Source organism: Chelonoidis abingdonii, chromosome 4 (assembly GCF_003597395.2).
Source record: "Chelonoidis abingdonii isolate Lonesome George chromosome 4, CheloAbing_2.0, whole genome shotgun sequence".
Classification (NCBI taxonomy): domain Eukaryota; kingdom Metazoa; phylum Chordata; order Testudines; family Testudinidae; genus Chelonoidis; species Chelonoidis abingdonii.
In genome coordinates, this window is record NC_133772.1 from 60210105 (window position 1) to 60227218 (window position 17114).

At 38.9% G+C, this 17114-nt stretch overlaps 1 protein-coding gene across 1 annotated transcript in view; it reads left to right on the forward strand.

Moving 5' to 3' along the window:
- The window catches only part of DCDC1 (doublecortin domain containing 1), a 441595-nt gene that overhangs the window by 377086 nt on the left and 47395 nt on the right, over positions 1 to 17114 (forward strand). The window contains exons 25-28 of the mRNA XM_032768514.2: positions 2326 to 2479; positions 7184 to 7342; positions 8791 to 8994; positions 14270 to 14384. Of these exons, the coding sequence (XP_032624405.2) occupies positions 2326 to 2479; positions 7184 to 7342; positions 8791 to 8994; positions 14270 to 14384 (632 nt within the window). The remainder of the gene's footprint in view (positions 1 to 2325; positions 2480 to 7183; positions 7343 to 8790; positions 8995 to 14269; positions 14385 to 17114) is intronic.

Consider the following 17114-nt stretch of genomic DNA (forward strand, 5'->3'; position numbering starts at 1 on the left):
TACCTGGCCACTGCATCCAAGCTCAGATTGCTGTCCAGAGTGGTCACAGTGGAGCACTGTGGGATACCGCCAGGAGGCCAATACCGTCGATCTGCGGCCACACTAACCCCTAATCCGATATGGTAATACCGATTTTAGCACTACTCCTCTCTTTGGGAAGGAGTACAGAAACCGATTTAAAGAGCTGTTTATACGAATATAAAGGGCCTTGTTGTGTGGACGGGTACAGCGTTAAATCGGATTAACGCTGCTAAAATCGGTTTAAATGCGTAGTGTAGACCAGGCCTGTGAGACTTATACGGTAACTCCTCAGTTAACATTGTAGTTATGTTCCTGAAAAATGCAACTTTAAGTGAAACGATGTTAAGCAAATCCAGTTTCCCCATAAGAATTAATGTAAATGAGGAGGTTAGGTTCCAGGGAAAAAATTTTCACCAGACAAAAGACTATATATATATATATATATATATGTATATACACACACACACACAGTATAAGTTTTAAACAAACAATTTAATACTGATACACAGTGATGATGATTGTGAAGCTTGGTTGAGGTGGAGGAGTCAGAGGGTGGAATATTTCTCTTAAAGCAAAATGATGAACTAGCAATTGGCTGAGCCCTCAAGGGTTAACTCTCTCACTCTACAAGGCAGCAGGAATGGAGGGAGAGGAGACATTGCAAACAGAGACACACATGGTATGTGTGAGAGAGAGAGATGCTCATTTGCCCTTTAAATACATTTTCCTTGTTAATTAGATCAGCTTGTTGAGACTGCAGCTACTACAAGCTCCCTCCATCCTGAGCCCTGGTGTGTCCCCCCTGCTCTATGGAAGATGGGATAAGCAGGGTGAAGGAGCAGGGGAACAGGGGGACACCCTGACTTTAGCCCCCCTCTTCCTTTCCTGCCCCCTGCACAGCAAGCAAGAGTCTCAGAGAGCAGCTCCAAGGCAGAGGGCAGGAGCAGCACATGGCACTGGAGGGAGGGACAGCTGAACTGCAGGCAGCTGCTGCACAGGGAACTTAGGGGAGCGGGGAGCTGATAGGGTGAGCTGATAGGGGGGCTTCTGGTCAACCCTGGTTCCAAGCCCCCACCAGCTAGCTGCAACAGGCTGCTCTTCCTGCAAGCAGTAGACAAAGCAGGCGACTGCCAAACGACGTTAGAAGGGAGCATTGCATAACTTTAAACGAGCATGTTCCCTAATTGATCAGCAACCTAACAACGAAACAACGTTAACTGGGACAACTTTAAGGGAGGAGTTACTGTAAATCCTTGGAGACACCAGGAGAATAGGTGGAGGTGAAATCCCTGAGAATTAAGGGGTTTTTTTAACTCGTTTATTTTATGTTTATGTTCTTTTGTCTTTTTTTGTTGATTTTATTTAACCCACTGCTGCTTGGGCCCATGACAGACCTAGGCTACTGAAACTGGGACTTTGCACAAGGTGGTTACATTGGTGTAAATTGGGAGTATTGCATTATCAGTGATTGATGCTAGTGTAGGATCAGAATCTGGGCTTCAGAATTTGGCCAAAAGAGAAAAGATATGAAAAAGAAGATGTTAGAGAGCTCTCTGGAAATGTATATCAAACTGGTGAAGTAGATCAGCATTCTTAAACCATGACTGAATTTCATGAGCATTTAAGTATTTTTCCTCAAGTGTTAATACAAGCAAAACAAAAAACCCTACACAATATAATCTCCATTCCTTTAAGTTATGCTAACATGCTGGCTACTTTTTGTGATTAGACTTATATTATAATCAGTGGTGCAAGTGGAATCCATTTCTTACCGGTATATGGGGGGGGGGCAGGGGCAGCAGCTAACAGGGGGCAAATGACCTTCTCTCTTGACCCTCCATTTGAATCCTCCCTGCCCTGTCCCCAGCCTGGGGACCCCACACTCTCCCTGTTCCCTCCCCATGATCCATCCCCCGTTATCTGGGATTGGGAGGGGGCTCTGTCTTCCTCCTGCTGCATCAGAGACTTTGGAATTGGAGTGGTGAAAGGAGCAGAACATGGGGCCACCGGGCAGCTGCATGCCTGCAGCTCCCCCTGTGCAGCTCTGCCACCCCCACCTTTCCACGCAGGGTCTCCTCTGTCTGTACAGCAGCCCCACTAGAGGACAGGGCTGAGGGCAGTACAGCTGTGCCAGAGGAGTTCCCAGCACGTTCTGCTCCTCCTGTGTCTTTCCAGTATGCCATAGCAGCTATAAATGTCTTGCTGGTACAGCATACCAGACTGGACCGCCCTACTTGCACTGATGATTATAATAGTGTAAATATACAATATTTAGCAGCAAATATTATGTAAACTTGCATTTAGTTCTAGTTTTAGGAGTAAGGAGCAATATTGCTGCTGGAGCCAAACTTTGTGTGGATAGATGTCTTGTGGCTTTTGAAGAAGAAAAACTAACTGAGGAGCTGCAGGAAAATCAAACAGAAGAAATGTTTCTGAATATAAAAGATGATTCAGATCTGTAAGTAATCCAAAATATCTTCATAACAGCTGTATTACATAAGTGTAGGTATAAGCAGAAATACATACACAAAATATACCATTGCAAGTGCTTATAAAATCACTGCCATTGTAATGAAAGTGTGTTATTCATATTTGTAAGTGATAGGCATGCTGGAAGAAAGGCCTTTAGTTGAACATCCAGGTTGTAGCTGTTTACATATTTTCAAATTACTTGCTGATAAAAAAAAAAATACTGAACAGGTGCAAACTGGCAACATTATTGGCATTGTTTGTATCTGTTGTGTGCCTTCTCGGCATGTGAAATTGCTAGTGCCTTTGTTAGACAGATCAACTAGAAGCTATGGACAGAAATTGGGAAGAATGAAATAAGCTATGAGTTGACGCCAGGAGTGGGGAGGACAGCAGGAGAGCAAGATAAAGAACAAAAGAATGTGGTGGTAACTATTTATGCTAAGATGTACAATGGAAGATAAATAACAGGAACATGAAGGATAAATACACTGAACAGTGCTGGTGAGAGGGTGGAAGAAAACTTGCAATGTAGCCAGATTTTAGCTTCAGAAATGCTGAAATCTATTTAATTTGGACAATATACAGTCCAGAGAGGTGTCCATATGTATGGATTCAAAGGCAGTATTTCAAACATGGGTGCCTGAGTTCATGTTCTAGGGACTCCATCCTCAACTGCACTGAGCTCACACTTGGGGTAGCTGAATGGAGTAAGGCAAAGGTGTATCTGGTCCAACCAGCTCCTAGTACAAGTTTGGGCATCCTAAGGCCTGGTTTCGCACCACTGGGAATTTCTTTGATAGAAGAACCCCAAACTGTCCCTTCAGGGCAGCATTACGTCCTCTTTGTGTTGCACCTCATCTGAGCTGAAAGCTGGGCCCGAAAATCCATGTTTAGGCACTCAGATAAGTGGCCTAATTTTCAGAGGTGTTGAATATTGGCTTTAATGGGAATTAAGTGCACAAGCACTTTGAATAGCAGACCAGTTGTTTGGATACCTAAATATTGATTTAGATATCTAACTTTTGGCACACAAGTTTGAAAAATTGTTCCCCCCAGTTTAAAGAACACATTGTATGATGTATGAACATTAAAAAAAATGTAAGGTCTTAGTTGTTTGCGTAGTTGATAGAATATATCTAAACCATTTTGGTCTGGAATTCAGTTTTAAAGTCTCATCAGATCAAGCTCTTGCAAGATTTTAAGGGATTTCTTAGCTGTTGATGGGTATAATACTACTAGGATGTCCTTTTCCATACTCTTTTGCTGTTCTTGTTTCCTGTTTTGGCCAAAATCAAGCAATGCAGAAGTGCACAAACAAACATAAACATCGAAAAATGTTGGCACAATTTTCTGAACTTTCAAAAAGATTAGGTTGGGTTTGGGTTGAGTTTCCAAACAGTTTGGTTTTTTTTCAAACTTATTTGGCAAAGCCGAGTAAGAAATAAGAATTAATTTATTGGATTAGTTGTTAGAGAGGGAATGAGTTTACTGATGAGTGTTTATAATGCAATGCTTATTTGATGGGTATAAGTAAAAAGCTATGATGATCTTTATTTCAATATATTAAAGAGATTTAACTGAAAATATTCCATCTATAACCTATTAACTTTACAAATTTGAATTATATATCTGGGTTTCAACTCAGATATACATCTGACATTGCAAAACTAAAAATTATGTGGTTCATAATTTCAGAAAGCATGGTTTATTATTATTACGGGATTATTAAAAGGTAATACAAGTTGGATTTGTAGATGTGTTTTAATACTCACAGCAGAATATAGATGGGAGAGAAGGGTATGGTCCTTTTGCTTGTTCCTTAAGATAAAAAGAGTAGATTTTCATGCATTGTATTTTAGTAGTAAAACTGTTATACTCCACAGCCTTTAAAAATTGGGTTTGTGCAGGCCAGTTTAGAGATTTTCTTAATCTGACTTCTACATAGAATTACAAGAAAGTAAAGCATACAGTAGTGCAAAGATTGCTTATAATTCAGATGTCCATTTAAAGTGGACATTTTAAAAAATAATGTGCTCTCATTCTGCAGTTCACTCAAATCTTTGTAATGTGTACTTTCCCAGCATAATTAATGTTACTCCATTTGAGATAAATGTCACTGCCTACTGTACAAAGATTTTGCAGAATCTGCACTTCATTACATCTATTTTGCTAATCCATTTACAGTGTAAGAATCAAAGGCATTTACAGTAGCAATAATTAGGGGAGTGTGAAACTCAAGACTTTTTGTCGCATTCACAAATTCTTTTTGCCCAAACTTCTTGTTTTCATGACATTTTGCAGATCCAATGGTGTGGCTGTGAAGATTTGAAATGCTGCATATTTTCAGTCAAAATCAAAAATAATCAATTTTAAGTATAAAATTTTAATAAAAACAGGAATAATTTTAATTGGCAAAAATAAACCTTCAGTATACAAGGGCAGTCAGCACCTTGCAAGATCAAGCCTTTTGGCTGGATCCCACATTCACTGAAGTCAATGGGAGCCTTAATAATCACTGGATCAGTCTCTGAGATCTGTGTCTCATAAAACTGGTTAGGTTAGCTATAGTAAGAGAAGAGGAAGCTGGGAGAGCTAATGTTAGACTAAAGCAAAATGATTTCCACAGCAATTTTGATTTTAATATTATTGATATTTATATCATTTAAGAAAGTCCACACATTAAACCTCCTATACTTTGTGCAGTTTATTTGAAGAAGGAGGGAGGTCAAGTGAGCTTAGCCTAGGTAATTCAAAGTATCCAAATGAATATGAAAAAATTATTAATTAAGGAATAGGATCTTGGGTTCTTCCACAACCAGGGCCGGCTCCAGGCACCAGCTCAGCAAGCAAGTGCTTGGGGCGGCCAAGGGGAAGGGGCGGCACGTCGGGCTCTTCGGCGGCAATTCAGCTGCGGGTCTCTCGGTCCCTCTTGGAGGGGAGGACCAGCTGCCAAATTGCAGTGGAAGAAGAAAGCGGCGTGGTGAAGCTGCTGCCAATCATAATCGAGGCATTTTTTTTTCCGCCGCTTGGGGCGGCAAAAATCCTGTCCACAACTATCACAAATAAGATCTCACAATGAATGTTGAGTAACGGAAAAAGGACAATAAAATAGTGTTATGTAAAGGTGTAAGATAAAATTCTAATAGTGTGCCGAGTTGTAGAAATGCAGGTAAGAAACAACCTTCCAGTAATACAGCAAGCTCACATCTCTCCAAAATTTCTCCAAATTTGTGAATTTTAAGAAAGTTAATTTGCTGTTCTATTAGGCGCTTTCTGCTTCATTGTATTGTCTGTATTTACTTTACCCAGTGCTCAAGTAGACACAAAATCCATATTAATCTCTGTAACAAATTTAAAAAAACTCTTATTCTGATGCATAATCCCACTAGATCCTTAACAAAATTATTTCAAAGTAAAAACATCGGGCCTGATTCAACATTCCAGTATTCCAGTTTAAACTGGTGAAATTCCACTGAAATTAACGTAGTTACATTAGCAAAAAACAGAAAAACTGCTTCTTTTTCAGACAGTGTAAGAAATGAGGTATGTGAAAAGCTTGAAGTGTATTCAGTTGATAGTGACACTGTAGAAAGAGGTTGCATTTACTAATTATGACAATAGATGGCACTGTTTTATTAAAGGTTGGCGAGGAGGCTTCAAATGCTACATATCAGCAAAGAATCAATCATAAATGTATATAATAGAAAATTATAAATCAGATACTGGCAAGTATTGCTGTCTCATAGGATAATAGTCAGCGTTGTACAAATTTGTGAAACAACACTGCTCAAAGTAAACGTGAAAGAATACCTGAAGGGGCCACTCTGTTAGAACCTGAGCCAGCTCTCAGTGAAGTCAATGGGATTCTTTCTCTGAACTTCAGTGGGGGCTGGAGTAGTCCATCAGTCTAGGACAGGGGTTGGCAACCTTTCAGAAGTGATGTGCTGAGTCTTCATTTATTCACTCTAATTTAAGGTTTTGTGTGCCAGTAATACATTTTAACGTTTTTAGGAGGTGTCTTTCTATAAGTCTATAATATATAACTAAACTATAGTTGTATGTAAAGTAAATAAAGTTTTTAAAATGTTTAAGAAGCTTCATTTAAAACTAAATTAAAATGCAGAGCCCCCCGCAAACTGGTGGCCAGGACCCAGGCAGTGTGAGTGCAGCTGAAAATCAGCTCATGTGCTGCCTTCAGCACGCGTGCCATAGGTTGCCTACCCCTGGTCTAGGAAAAGTTCATACAAGTCTGTACAAAAGCATGACTTTCTGTACATTTTAGTGTCAGCGATACACATAATGCTCTGTGTGATTAAGAAATTTCTTATGTGATGAAAACAAAAATCTTTGTTACTTTATGGAAAGTCCCTAGGTACAATCTAGGGAAGTCAATGAAAGTTTTACCATAGATTCAGGGGATTTAGGATTTCACCCTGTATGTTTATAATAGATTTTCCATAACTGTGGACATTATTATACAAATTATGGTCCAAATCCTTCAATTTTTACTTAGAAAAAAACTCTCATTGATGCAAGAGTGCAAGATCTAATTGTTTTACTTCTAGTTACCCTGTAAAGTGTCTCCTCAAAATGAAGTAATGTTTTTAAAGAAAAACCCCTTGTTTTTTAATGCAAAACTCCAATCTCTGTTAGTTTTCAAAATTCCCATTTTGTGGTTTATGTTTTTCAGTAATTCACATGCAAAATCACATCTTAAAACAGATGCTTGGCATATGAAATCCAAATATTCCTGGCAGAAAAGTTTCTGTGATTTTCATGATGATAACAGTTTTCTGAAGGACAAGGATAAAGAAGCCTGTGAAAAAGCAGAGTTATTTCAGAAGTACAGGTCAGAAATAATTATACTTTTACAATATAATTGATACACATTTGGACAATGTAATACTGAACCTGACAAAAAAAGTCAGAGACCCACACACCATACCAAGCTCGGCTTCCGTGTATTTATTCACCCATATCCCACTTTCCTTACTCAGGAAGAACTCCTTTTAATAGTAATAGGACTTTACCACTGCAAGAGAATTTAGTCCTTTATGAAGAAACTTTTAGAATTATATATAAGCAGTTAGATCCAAATCTCTCATTAATATCTAATTTCCTGTGACATTAACTGAAAAAAAAATAATCCTTTCCACCTAATTTTTAAAGGTGCCTCAACCTGGTCTTCTTTTAGTTTTGTGAATAGCTATTTGGGGACACAAATGAAGACATGTAGACACAGAGGGCCTCATCCAATGTCCATTGGTGTAATTGTGAGTTTTTACATTGACTTCAGTGGGCATTATATCAGGTCCCTAGTTGACAAGTTCAGTCTATATGTTTTTATTTGTGTCCCCAGTGAATTGTGCCCAAAGTTATATGCCACATCAAATTGCAGGTACATGACAGGGTTTTAAAAGTCACGCCTTTGATATTCAGGGCATTTAACAGCCACTTGGAAGTATCTCCCAGCCAAAGGAGAGGTAGCACACCATGGACAAGAAATAAGAGGAAAAAATGTAAGGAGAGAGGCAGGAGTATGGAATATGGACAGTGGGTACGTAACAGAAAGGGAAAAGAGAAGAATTTGAAAATATGGGTAGGAAACGAAATCCCTAAATTACATTAAAATGAAAAGCAGTCAAAATGTCATTCAGATAAGTACACTGAGATTGAGTGGTATCATTCACTTGGGCTCACTCGAGCACTACTGTTCTGGAATTTGTTGCCCCCATAATTTTAGGATGTATTCATTTATTTCCACGAAGTTCAGAATGGCGTGCTATTTATCTGCATGTTACCTGCATGTAATTAGATTTACTAGAATGACTATCTAAAAGTCAAGGATGTAGAGGCATGCTGGACTATTTTCAAATTAGTCCTTATTACCCATAGCACGTTTGTTCTAGTTTTTACAGAAGCAGATAGAGATAAACACAACCAAATTAAGGTGATGTTTGCCTCTTTGTGCTTTTTCAGAAAGCCAATATAGTAGAACTGTAGTCTAGTAGAACTGGCAATGAGTGCCAGGATGCTTTTCACTTTTGTCTTGGAAATAGCTTTCCCTATGTTAGCCCTCTCATTCTACTTTTTCCTCTGTCCATCCTCTCTGTTCCTCTCCGTGCCCTCATGTACCCAGTCCCATGATGTACTCCTGGTCATTTGTTCTATAATTAAGAACACAATCAGACAAGTTAACAAAGATCCTGCAAAATCTACTTGTCATAAGTGTTGTGTGTAACTGATGTTAGTTAACAGGGTATTTTTCTAACCCTAAGTACAATTTTGTTTATTTAGACCTCAACCAAAGCTGACTGCAGAATTGCAGAAGGCTCACCATCAGCAGTTTGAGTTTAGAGACAAACAGATTATAAACTGTGCATTCCCAGGGCTTGTTTTGGGGGTACAGGATGCTAAACTGCATCCTGGGACTGAAGTTGTTTTGGTGGAAAAGAAACCTGATGATACCAATCAGCGCTGGATATGGAGAGATCATGACAGGTACAAGCATGTTCGCTGATATATGAGACTAAATGTTATAAAGGGAAGCTTTCTGTATCATACATTAAAACACAATTCTGTGGACTATTATCTAGTTATTGAAGTTATTTTTAGTGTATTGGGTGGGAAAGAATTAGGTTTAGGACTTTTAGTAGGGTTTCAATAGTTCTTCTTTGATCATTTTCTTGTCTTACTAACCATTAAGTTAAAGCAAAGAATCTCATAAATGAATTTTTAGTGTAGAAAACTGAAGATAGATAGATTTAAAAGACTTATAGCAAAGCAACAATCCCTCCAATCAAGGGAAACCCTCACCACCCCCATGAGGGCTCCTTACCTCAACCACAGGGGAGACAGCAGTGTGAAGTGCTCTCTTCTCCACAATCCACTCAGCCTAAGTCAGAAAGATTAAAATATGGATTCTAGGAGGCAATGTATTGCACTGCTACTAGAGCTCCAGACCAGTGCTGATTTGAGGAATCCAGAAGCACTGTGTCCTTCAAAAACAGAAAAGGAAACCTTCAGCATGCATATGTCATTTGCCTTTTAATGCAATGACATACTGAGCATGCTTAAAATGCCACTAGCTTTATACACTGCTGTACAGTATGCTACTCATCTTTCCTTCTTCACTTCTGTCCCCTGAGAAGTGAAATCCACTGCAGCAGAATGATGAAGGATACATTAAACAAATCGTGGGCTCGTGAAGAGAGAAAAACTGCACTATTCAATCATCAGCAGTATAAAATAAAAACAGTGGTCTTGAATACAGAGAAAAGTGTCTGTCTTCATCTGCTCCGTCCCCTTTTAATCTCCTGATTCAAGGCTCCATATTGGACAAAGCATACAGTACAACAGATTATGCTTGGATCCCAAGAACACAGAATTGTCTTCTTATCCTAGTGAGGCAAATAGAAAGGAGCATAAACACTGCCAAATTAAGTGTAAAAATGTAATAAGAAAAGCCAAAAGGGAGTTTGAAGAACAGCTAGCCAAAAACTCCAAAGGTAATAACAAAATGTTTTTTAAGTACATGAGAAGCAGGAAGTCTGCTAAACAACCAGTGGGGCCCCTGGATGATCGAGATAAAAAAGGAGCACTTAGAGATGATAAAATCATTGTGAAGAAACTAAATTAATTCTTTGCTTCAGTCTTCACAGCTGAGGATGTTAGGAGATTCCTAGACCTGAACTTTTGTAGGTGACAAATCTGAGGAATTGTCACAGATTGAAGTGTCATTAGAGGAGGTTTTGGAATTAATTGATAAACTTAATAATAGCAAGTCCCCGGGACCAGATCGCATTCACCCAAGAGTTCTGAAAGAACTCAAATGTGAAATTGCAGACCTATTAAGTATGGTTTGTAACCTGTCCTTTAAATCAGCTTCTGTACCTAATGACTGGAAGATAGCTAATGTAATGCCAATATTTAAAACGAGCTCTAGAATTGATCCCAGCAATTACAGACCGGTAAGTCTAACGTTAATACCGGGCAAATTAGTTGAAACAGTAGTAAAGAATAAAATTGTCAGACACATAGAAGAACATAAATTGTTGGGCAAAAGTCAACATGGTTTCTGTAAAAGGAAATCATGTCTTACTAATCTATTAGAGTTCTTTGGAGGGGTCAACGAACATGTGGACAAGGGGTATCCAGTGGACATAGTATATTTAGATTTCCAGAAAGCCTTTGACAAGGTCCCTCACCAAAGGCTCTCATGTAAATTAAGTTTTCATGGAATAAGAGGGAAGATCCTTTCGTGGACTGGTTAAAAGACAGGGAATAAAGGGAAGGAATAAATGGTAAACATTCAGAATGGAGAGGGGTAACTAGCTGTGTGCCCCAGGGTCAGTCCTAGGACCAATCCTATTCAACTTATTCATGAATGATCTGGGGAAAGGGGTAAACAGTGAGGTGGCAAAGTTTGCAGATGATACTAAACTGCTCAAGATAGTTAAGACCAAAGCAGACTGTGAAGAACTTCAAAAAGATCTCACAAAACTAAGTGATTGGGCAACAAAATGGCAACTAAATTTAATGTGGATAATTGTAAAATAATACACATTGGAAAAAATAACCCCAACTATACATACAATATGATGAGGGCTAATTTAGCTGCAACTAATCAGGAGAGAGATCTTGGAGTCATCATGGATAGTTCTCTGAAGATGTCCACACAGTGTGCAGCAGCAGTCAAAAAAGCAAACAGGATGTAGAAATCATTTTAAAAGGGATAGAGAATAAGACAGAGAATATCTTATTGCCCTTATATAAAACCATGGTACACCCACATCTTGAATACTGCAGACAGAGGTGGTCTCCTCATCTCAAAAAAGATATATTGGCATTAGAAAAGGTTCAGAGAAGGACAACTAAAATGATTAGAGGTTTGGAATGGGTCCCATATGAGAAGAGATTGAAGAGGCTAGGACTTTTCAGCTTGGAAAAGGGAAGACTAAAGGGGAATATGATAGAGATATAAAATCATGAGTGGTGTGAAGAAAGTGAATAAGGAAAAGTTATTTACGTGTTCCCATAATATAAAAACTAGGGGCCACCAAATTAAATTAAGGGGCAGCAGATTTAAAACAAATAAAAGGAAGTTCTTCACAGAGTGCACAGTCAACCTGTGGAACTCTTTGCCTGAGGAGGTTGTGAAGGCTAAGACTAGAACAGGGTTTAAAAGAGAACTAGATAAATTCATGGAGGTTAAGTCCATTAATGGCTATTAGCCAGGATGGGTCAGGAATGGTATGCCTAACGTCTGTTTGTCAGAGGGTGGGGATGGATGGCAGGAGAGAGATCTGGAGCGTCTGGCATTGGCCACTCTTGGCAGACAGGATACTGGGCTGGATGGACTTTTGGTCTGACCCAGTATGGCCATTCTTATGTTCTTTAAAATCCTTCTATTTTGTCTGTGTATTAAAAGGGTTAGTGGATATCCCCAAAAATCTATTATGTCTCAGCTTTTGCAACCGTTTTGCATCAAATCCTAACGCCAAGGGAAATTGGCCTGAATGCCTATTTTGGTATAAACACAGAGAAAGCTTCTGATCCCACATTATCACTCTCCCACCAAGAGGACCAGACTCCCCCTCTTTACTTTTAAGTGTCTTCCTAGTAGAATCAGTACTCTTTTATCTCTTTTTCATCTCGCTTTCTCCTGTCTTTGGAGGCACCCCCAAAACTCCAGGAGCCAGGTAGTTGACCTGCTGTCCCATTTGGAGTCTCTGTGGTTTTAGCAAGGCAAGCTTCTTCCCCTATATATCCATAGCAGATGGGTGGCCAGCCTGACATGCTCAACTTGCATCTGAGGGGCTAGCAGCATTGCACATGGAGGTTCTGTTGTTTTTAGGAAGGGGTATTGGGTATGGCTAGAGAGTTGCCCTTCACATAGCAATGCAGGACTCTGAATGCTGTTAAGAATATAGAGCTTTCTCATGTGTCTTGGAGTAGGCAGTGATTTATGTACTGTTAGCAGGATGTAAAGTTAAGACTATAAGAACTTGTTTGCGTTAGATAAGCTTTTCTCATGTTAATGTGGAGAACAGCATTTAATCCTAGTTCATTTGATGCTACTGTACTTTGTTGGCTCTATTTCAGTCTGTGCATGAGAAATTATCCCAGACTGAACTGCATGCTAGCAGGGAAACCCCTAAGCATTCAGGAGGGGGTAGAGAACAGCTGGGAGCCCACTGAAGATGTCAGAATGGGAGTAAAATGCCATTGACATGTCACCAGGTCAAAGGAGAAGTGTCTCTAGTTATCGTGTAATCAGGGAAGGTGGAGAGGTGCATGCACATATCTTCCTGTCTTTGGTCCTGAAGCCATTTTTTGAGAGCGAGAGGAGGAAAGGGTGGTTCTCTGAAAATGCAGGATTGAGGCAAATTCTGTTGGAGAAAAGAAGAGGGTGTTCTGTTAGGCAAGGGATAGCGCCAGAGCATTTGTGAAGAAAGAGAGAAACTCGCCAAGTTTGTAATTGGTTTACTCACACTGTGCTTTGAATTTAGGATTTGGGGTTATCATAGCTTCCTACTCAGATTTGAACCTTAGTGTTCATAAACTGAGAAGCTAGCATGAACCCTCTAAGCTTTTACCAGCTTAGATCTGATCTCGCTGCCACCAGCCAAGAATTTCCAGTGTCTTGGCTCACTCTGGTCTCCCCAAAACTTTCCCTGGGGGACCCCAAGACTCAGAGGCTCTGAGTCTTACCACAAAGGAATAAAGCCATTCCGCCCCCCCCACCTCTCTCACCCAGAATTTCCTGCTCTGGCGCTACACTGAAGAGTGATGATCGCAACCTCTTTACATCACATACATAGAAGTATGTCTCCTCTCTTCCACAAAGAGACAAACCCCCAAAGACAAGGAAACATTTAAAGATTCTCTCTCTCTTTCTTCTCTTCTCATTATTCTTTCTTCCCGCCCTGGACAACTAGGAGAGTTAAACATAGAGACAGCTTTTCCCCTCCCGCCTGTCTTTCCTTTCTCCTAGCCAATTCCTGTGGGTCAAGCTAGAAAAAGAAATCAACAGGTCTTAACAATAACAATAACCTTTTAATAAAAAAGAAAGAAAGAATAGAATAATCAGTTCTCTGTAACCTTAGATGGTTAAGATACAGGGCTTTTCCTTATAGAAATGAATAGAACAATAGAAAAGGGATAAACAGCCTTACCCAAAAACAATACAATTTAAATATTATAAGCCAAACATACATAAAGACTCCAACCAGCCAGATCACAGATGCAAATACACGCAAAACCAGATTTAGAAGATCTAATACTTTTGCTACCTTGTACTTACAACTGGGAAACAGAAGATAAGAAAGATTGGAAATAGATCCTCTCATAGCTGAGAGAGCACAGAACAGACAAAAAACCCAAGACCAAGAAAAAACCCCAAATTCCCTCCCTTAAGCTTTGAAAAATCCGGTTTCCTGATTGGTCCTCTTGTCAGGTGTTTGGGTCTCTTTGTTAACCCTTTACAGGTGAAAGAAACATTAACCCTTAGCTACCTGTTTATGACAGGGGTAAATCTGAAAATCAAAATGAACTAGCTCCTTGTGAACCAAACCCACTAAGGGTTGTGTCAGCATTTTGGTATGTGCTAATAATCCTTCTGTCAAGACTTCTTCATAAAGTGTGCATTACTGTGGCATCACTCAAGTTCTCTAGCTGTAAGAGTAGTTTAAAAGAAAGCCTAATGAATTTAGGTAATCTATAAAAATATTTGCATTTTTACATTATTGTGTCACTGTTATTTTTCTGTTCTTAGGACATTTCATTTGATGACTGATCCAAATCTAGTGCTAGCAGTGTCAATGCCCAGCACACAGCCTAGATATTCAAAATGTGCTCTGGACATGAAAGGGTGTGCTGTGGTTCTGCAGGTAAGAGATTGCATTTAAACAAGAGACAAAAATTTGTGCTGTACACCGAGATGTCGGCCCAGGGTCCAGTTGTATTCAGATACCGATTCAGCTTTGAATCATATTTTCTTTGAATAGTGCTTTGTATACCATAGATAACACAGGAAGTCCAAGGGCTACAGCTGTTGCAAAGATTTAAAATAATTGTATCCAATAAATTATCAATCAAAACAACATGAAAGTTACATTCTGGAGTCCAGAAATGCCAAGGTGAAATTTTATGCATATTAGTTTTAAAGTAAGGCGCATTTAAAGTCGGCGCATTGAATTGTGAGTAATAGAATGTCAGAATCATTCACTAAGTCTTCAATGCAACTGATAAATATGGGCTACAGCTTCGTTCTCTACTACCGAATACCATTGCCATTATCTCAATGGGATAAAAGCTATCACAAGCTGACATTTAGTAGCGCAATCAGTTTCATAGAATATGTACAATATATTTTCCTCAAAACTATTTTTTATTGGAAACCAATTTGCTTTTCAAGTATTTTGTGTGTGCTTCCACTCTTTTTATGAAAACTTTAGCTTTTATTTCTTGCAGCAGTTAAGGACCATTGGTGGAAATTACTCACATAATAATATACATCAAAGGGATTAGTCACATGCATTACAGTTTGCAGAATCAGGCCCTTGGTTTGTGACAAATATTTTAAAGTTCATGCAATATAATAAAAGTGAGAAATGTTAAATTTAGTCTGGTGAGCCCTTCCCTAGTCAGCTCAATTAAGTTCTTTGTATATGCCAGTTGTTCTCAGGGATGCTGCCATTCTTGCACTCTCTAAAATCAAAAGGGAAGATTCGCTTATTTTGCCCATTGTTTTCAGCTTTTTGCTCAGCAGAGACATTATTAATCATTCTACATCTTTTATGGATACCCTTAAAGTCTTCGTATTGGGAATAGCTGAACTTGTTTTGCCTAATTTTGAATTGTCTCTGTCATCCTGTGTTCAGAGGACTATTTCCAAGGAAACAATAGTTTGAAAATGGAACAGAGATGGATGAGTGAAAAACAAATGTAGAGGGAGATGGGGGGAAAAAAGGGAGCAGAAAAAGGGATACACAAATAATTATGGAATTGATATTGACATGTATCAGGCAGCCATTTGTGTTTTTCAGAGTTTATTATCACTAACACACAAGCAAAGAAAATGCTAGGAAGTTGTGTTTTTAAAAAATTAAATCACTACAAAGCAATTAGCCAAACCCTGAAGTGAAGTGTAAGGTGGTGTAAGCTAAACTTCCTGACACTTTGATTCCCTTACACTGAGTTAGACTTTCTTAGAGCTATTACACCTGTGTAAGGATGTGTAAAGGACTTTGTTGTTGTAACTTACACACTAATTGCCAGAAGAAGGGATGAGAAGGTGTAAAATAGAGGGTAGCCTGCTTTAACTTACATCTTCTTACATCTTCCTGTTAGCTGCTAGCTTCAGTAAACTCTTCTATTCTGGCTCCTTGATATGTGAGTTATACCAGCTGAGCCTCACTTACACTCAGAATCATTGGACAAATTGTAGAGGTGATATGGTAAGTGAATGTGGGTCAAAGGGAGACAAGAGGCAGTCTGTTTTCTTGTAACATACATGTTGAAGGCGATACCAGCTACTTCAGTTTAGACTCTTTCAGGACTTACTTATGCTCCCCTCTGAATTGACCCCAAGAGTTTTAAATTACAGGAAAAAAGATTCATGAACTTGTGGTTTTTGAGAACTCCAAACAATAGTCTGAGGGTTTTTCAAAATCTTGAATTCCATATGGCTTCTCATTCATATTTCATGCAGCAAGCTGCCATGCACGACAAAGTTGTTGTTGAAATGTCTTGTTTTCCCTGGAGGGTTTTATATATATATTTTATGAATTAAATAATTTTATATGCCAAAAGTGATTCTAAGTACTTGAATTTCTTTACCTGCATAGTATTAAAGAATGCCTGTTAGACCAGCAGAAACTGTCACGCCAGCTATAATATAAAATATTGTCTATACAAATATGCTCTTGGGATTCTGGCATTGACTGAAAAGACTGGGAAAAAATATCAGTGACATATTTTGAAAAATAGCAATAGGCCTGTAATGAATGACATGTGATATATAGTGTCAGAGCGATAGCTGTGTTAGTCTGGATCTGTAAAAGCAGCAAAGAGTTCTGTGGCACCTTACAGACTAACAAACGTATTGGAGCATGAGATTTCGTGGGTGAATACCCACTTCATCGGATGCATGTAGTGGAAATTTCCAGAGGCTTATATATATAATTACATAGGGTACAGCCACAGAAATGAAATACATTGATTCTATGAATGGATATTTCCTTTTCCTTTAAGTATTGTCAGCAGAGATCCCCACTGTTGGCATATACCTGTGAATTACCCCAAAACCTAGGATCCTCTGGAAAGCTCTGACCATTTGAGGAGGGAAACACATGAACTTTGACTCAAGCTAAGGAATATTTTAGGCAAGGTTACATTAAAAAGCAGAGTCTCTTATGCACACTGAGTTCATTCCAACTGTGAATTGGAACTTTTTCTATTCCCTCAACTTTCCTAGTTTGTTGACATTTTTTCTGTTTCTCTCCTTAGTCACATATGTTTGTTGTAAATAATTAAGATATAATATTTGTTTTAATTTGAGGAGTGTCTCCAAAGAAAACAGTACATCAGAGAGTTTCCCAGAACTTCATTTCCAGGAA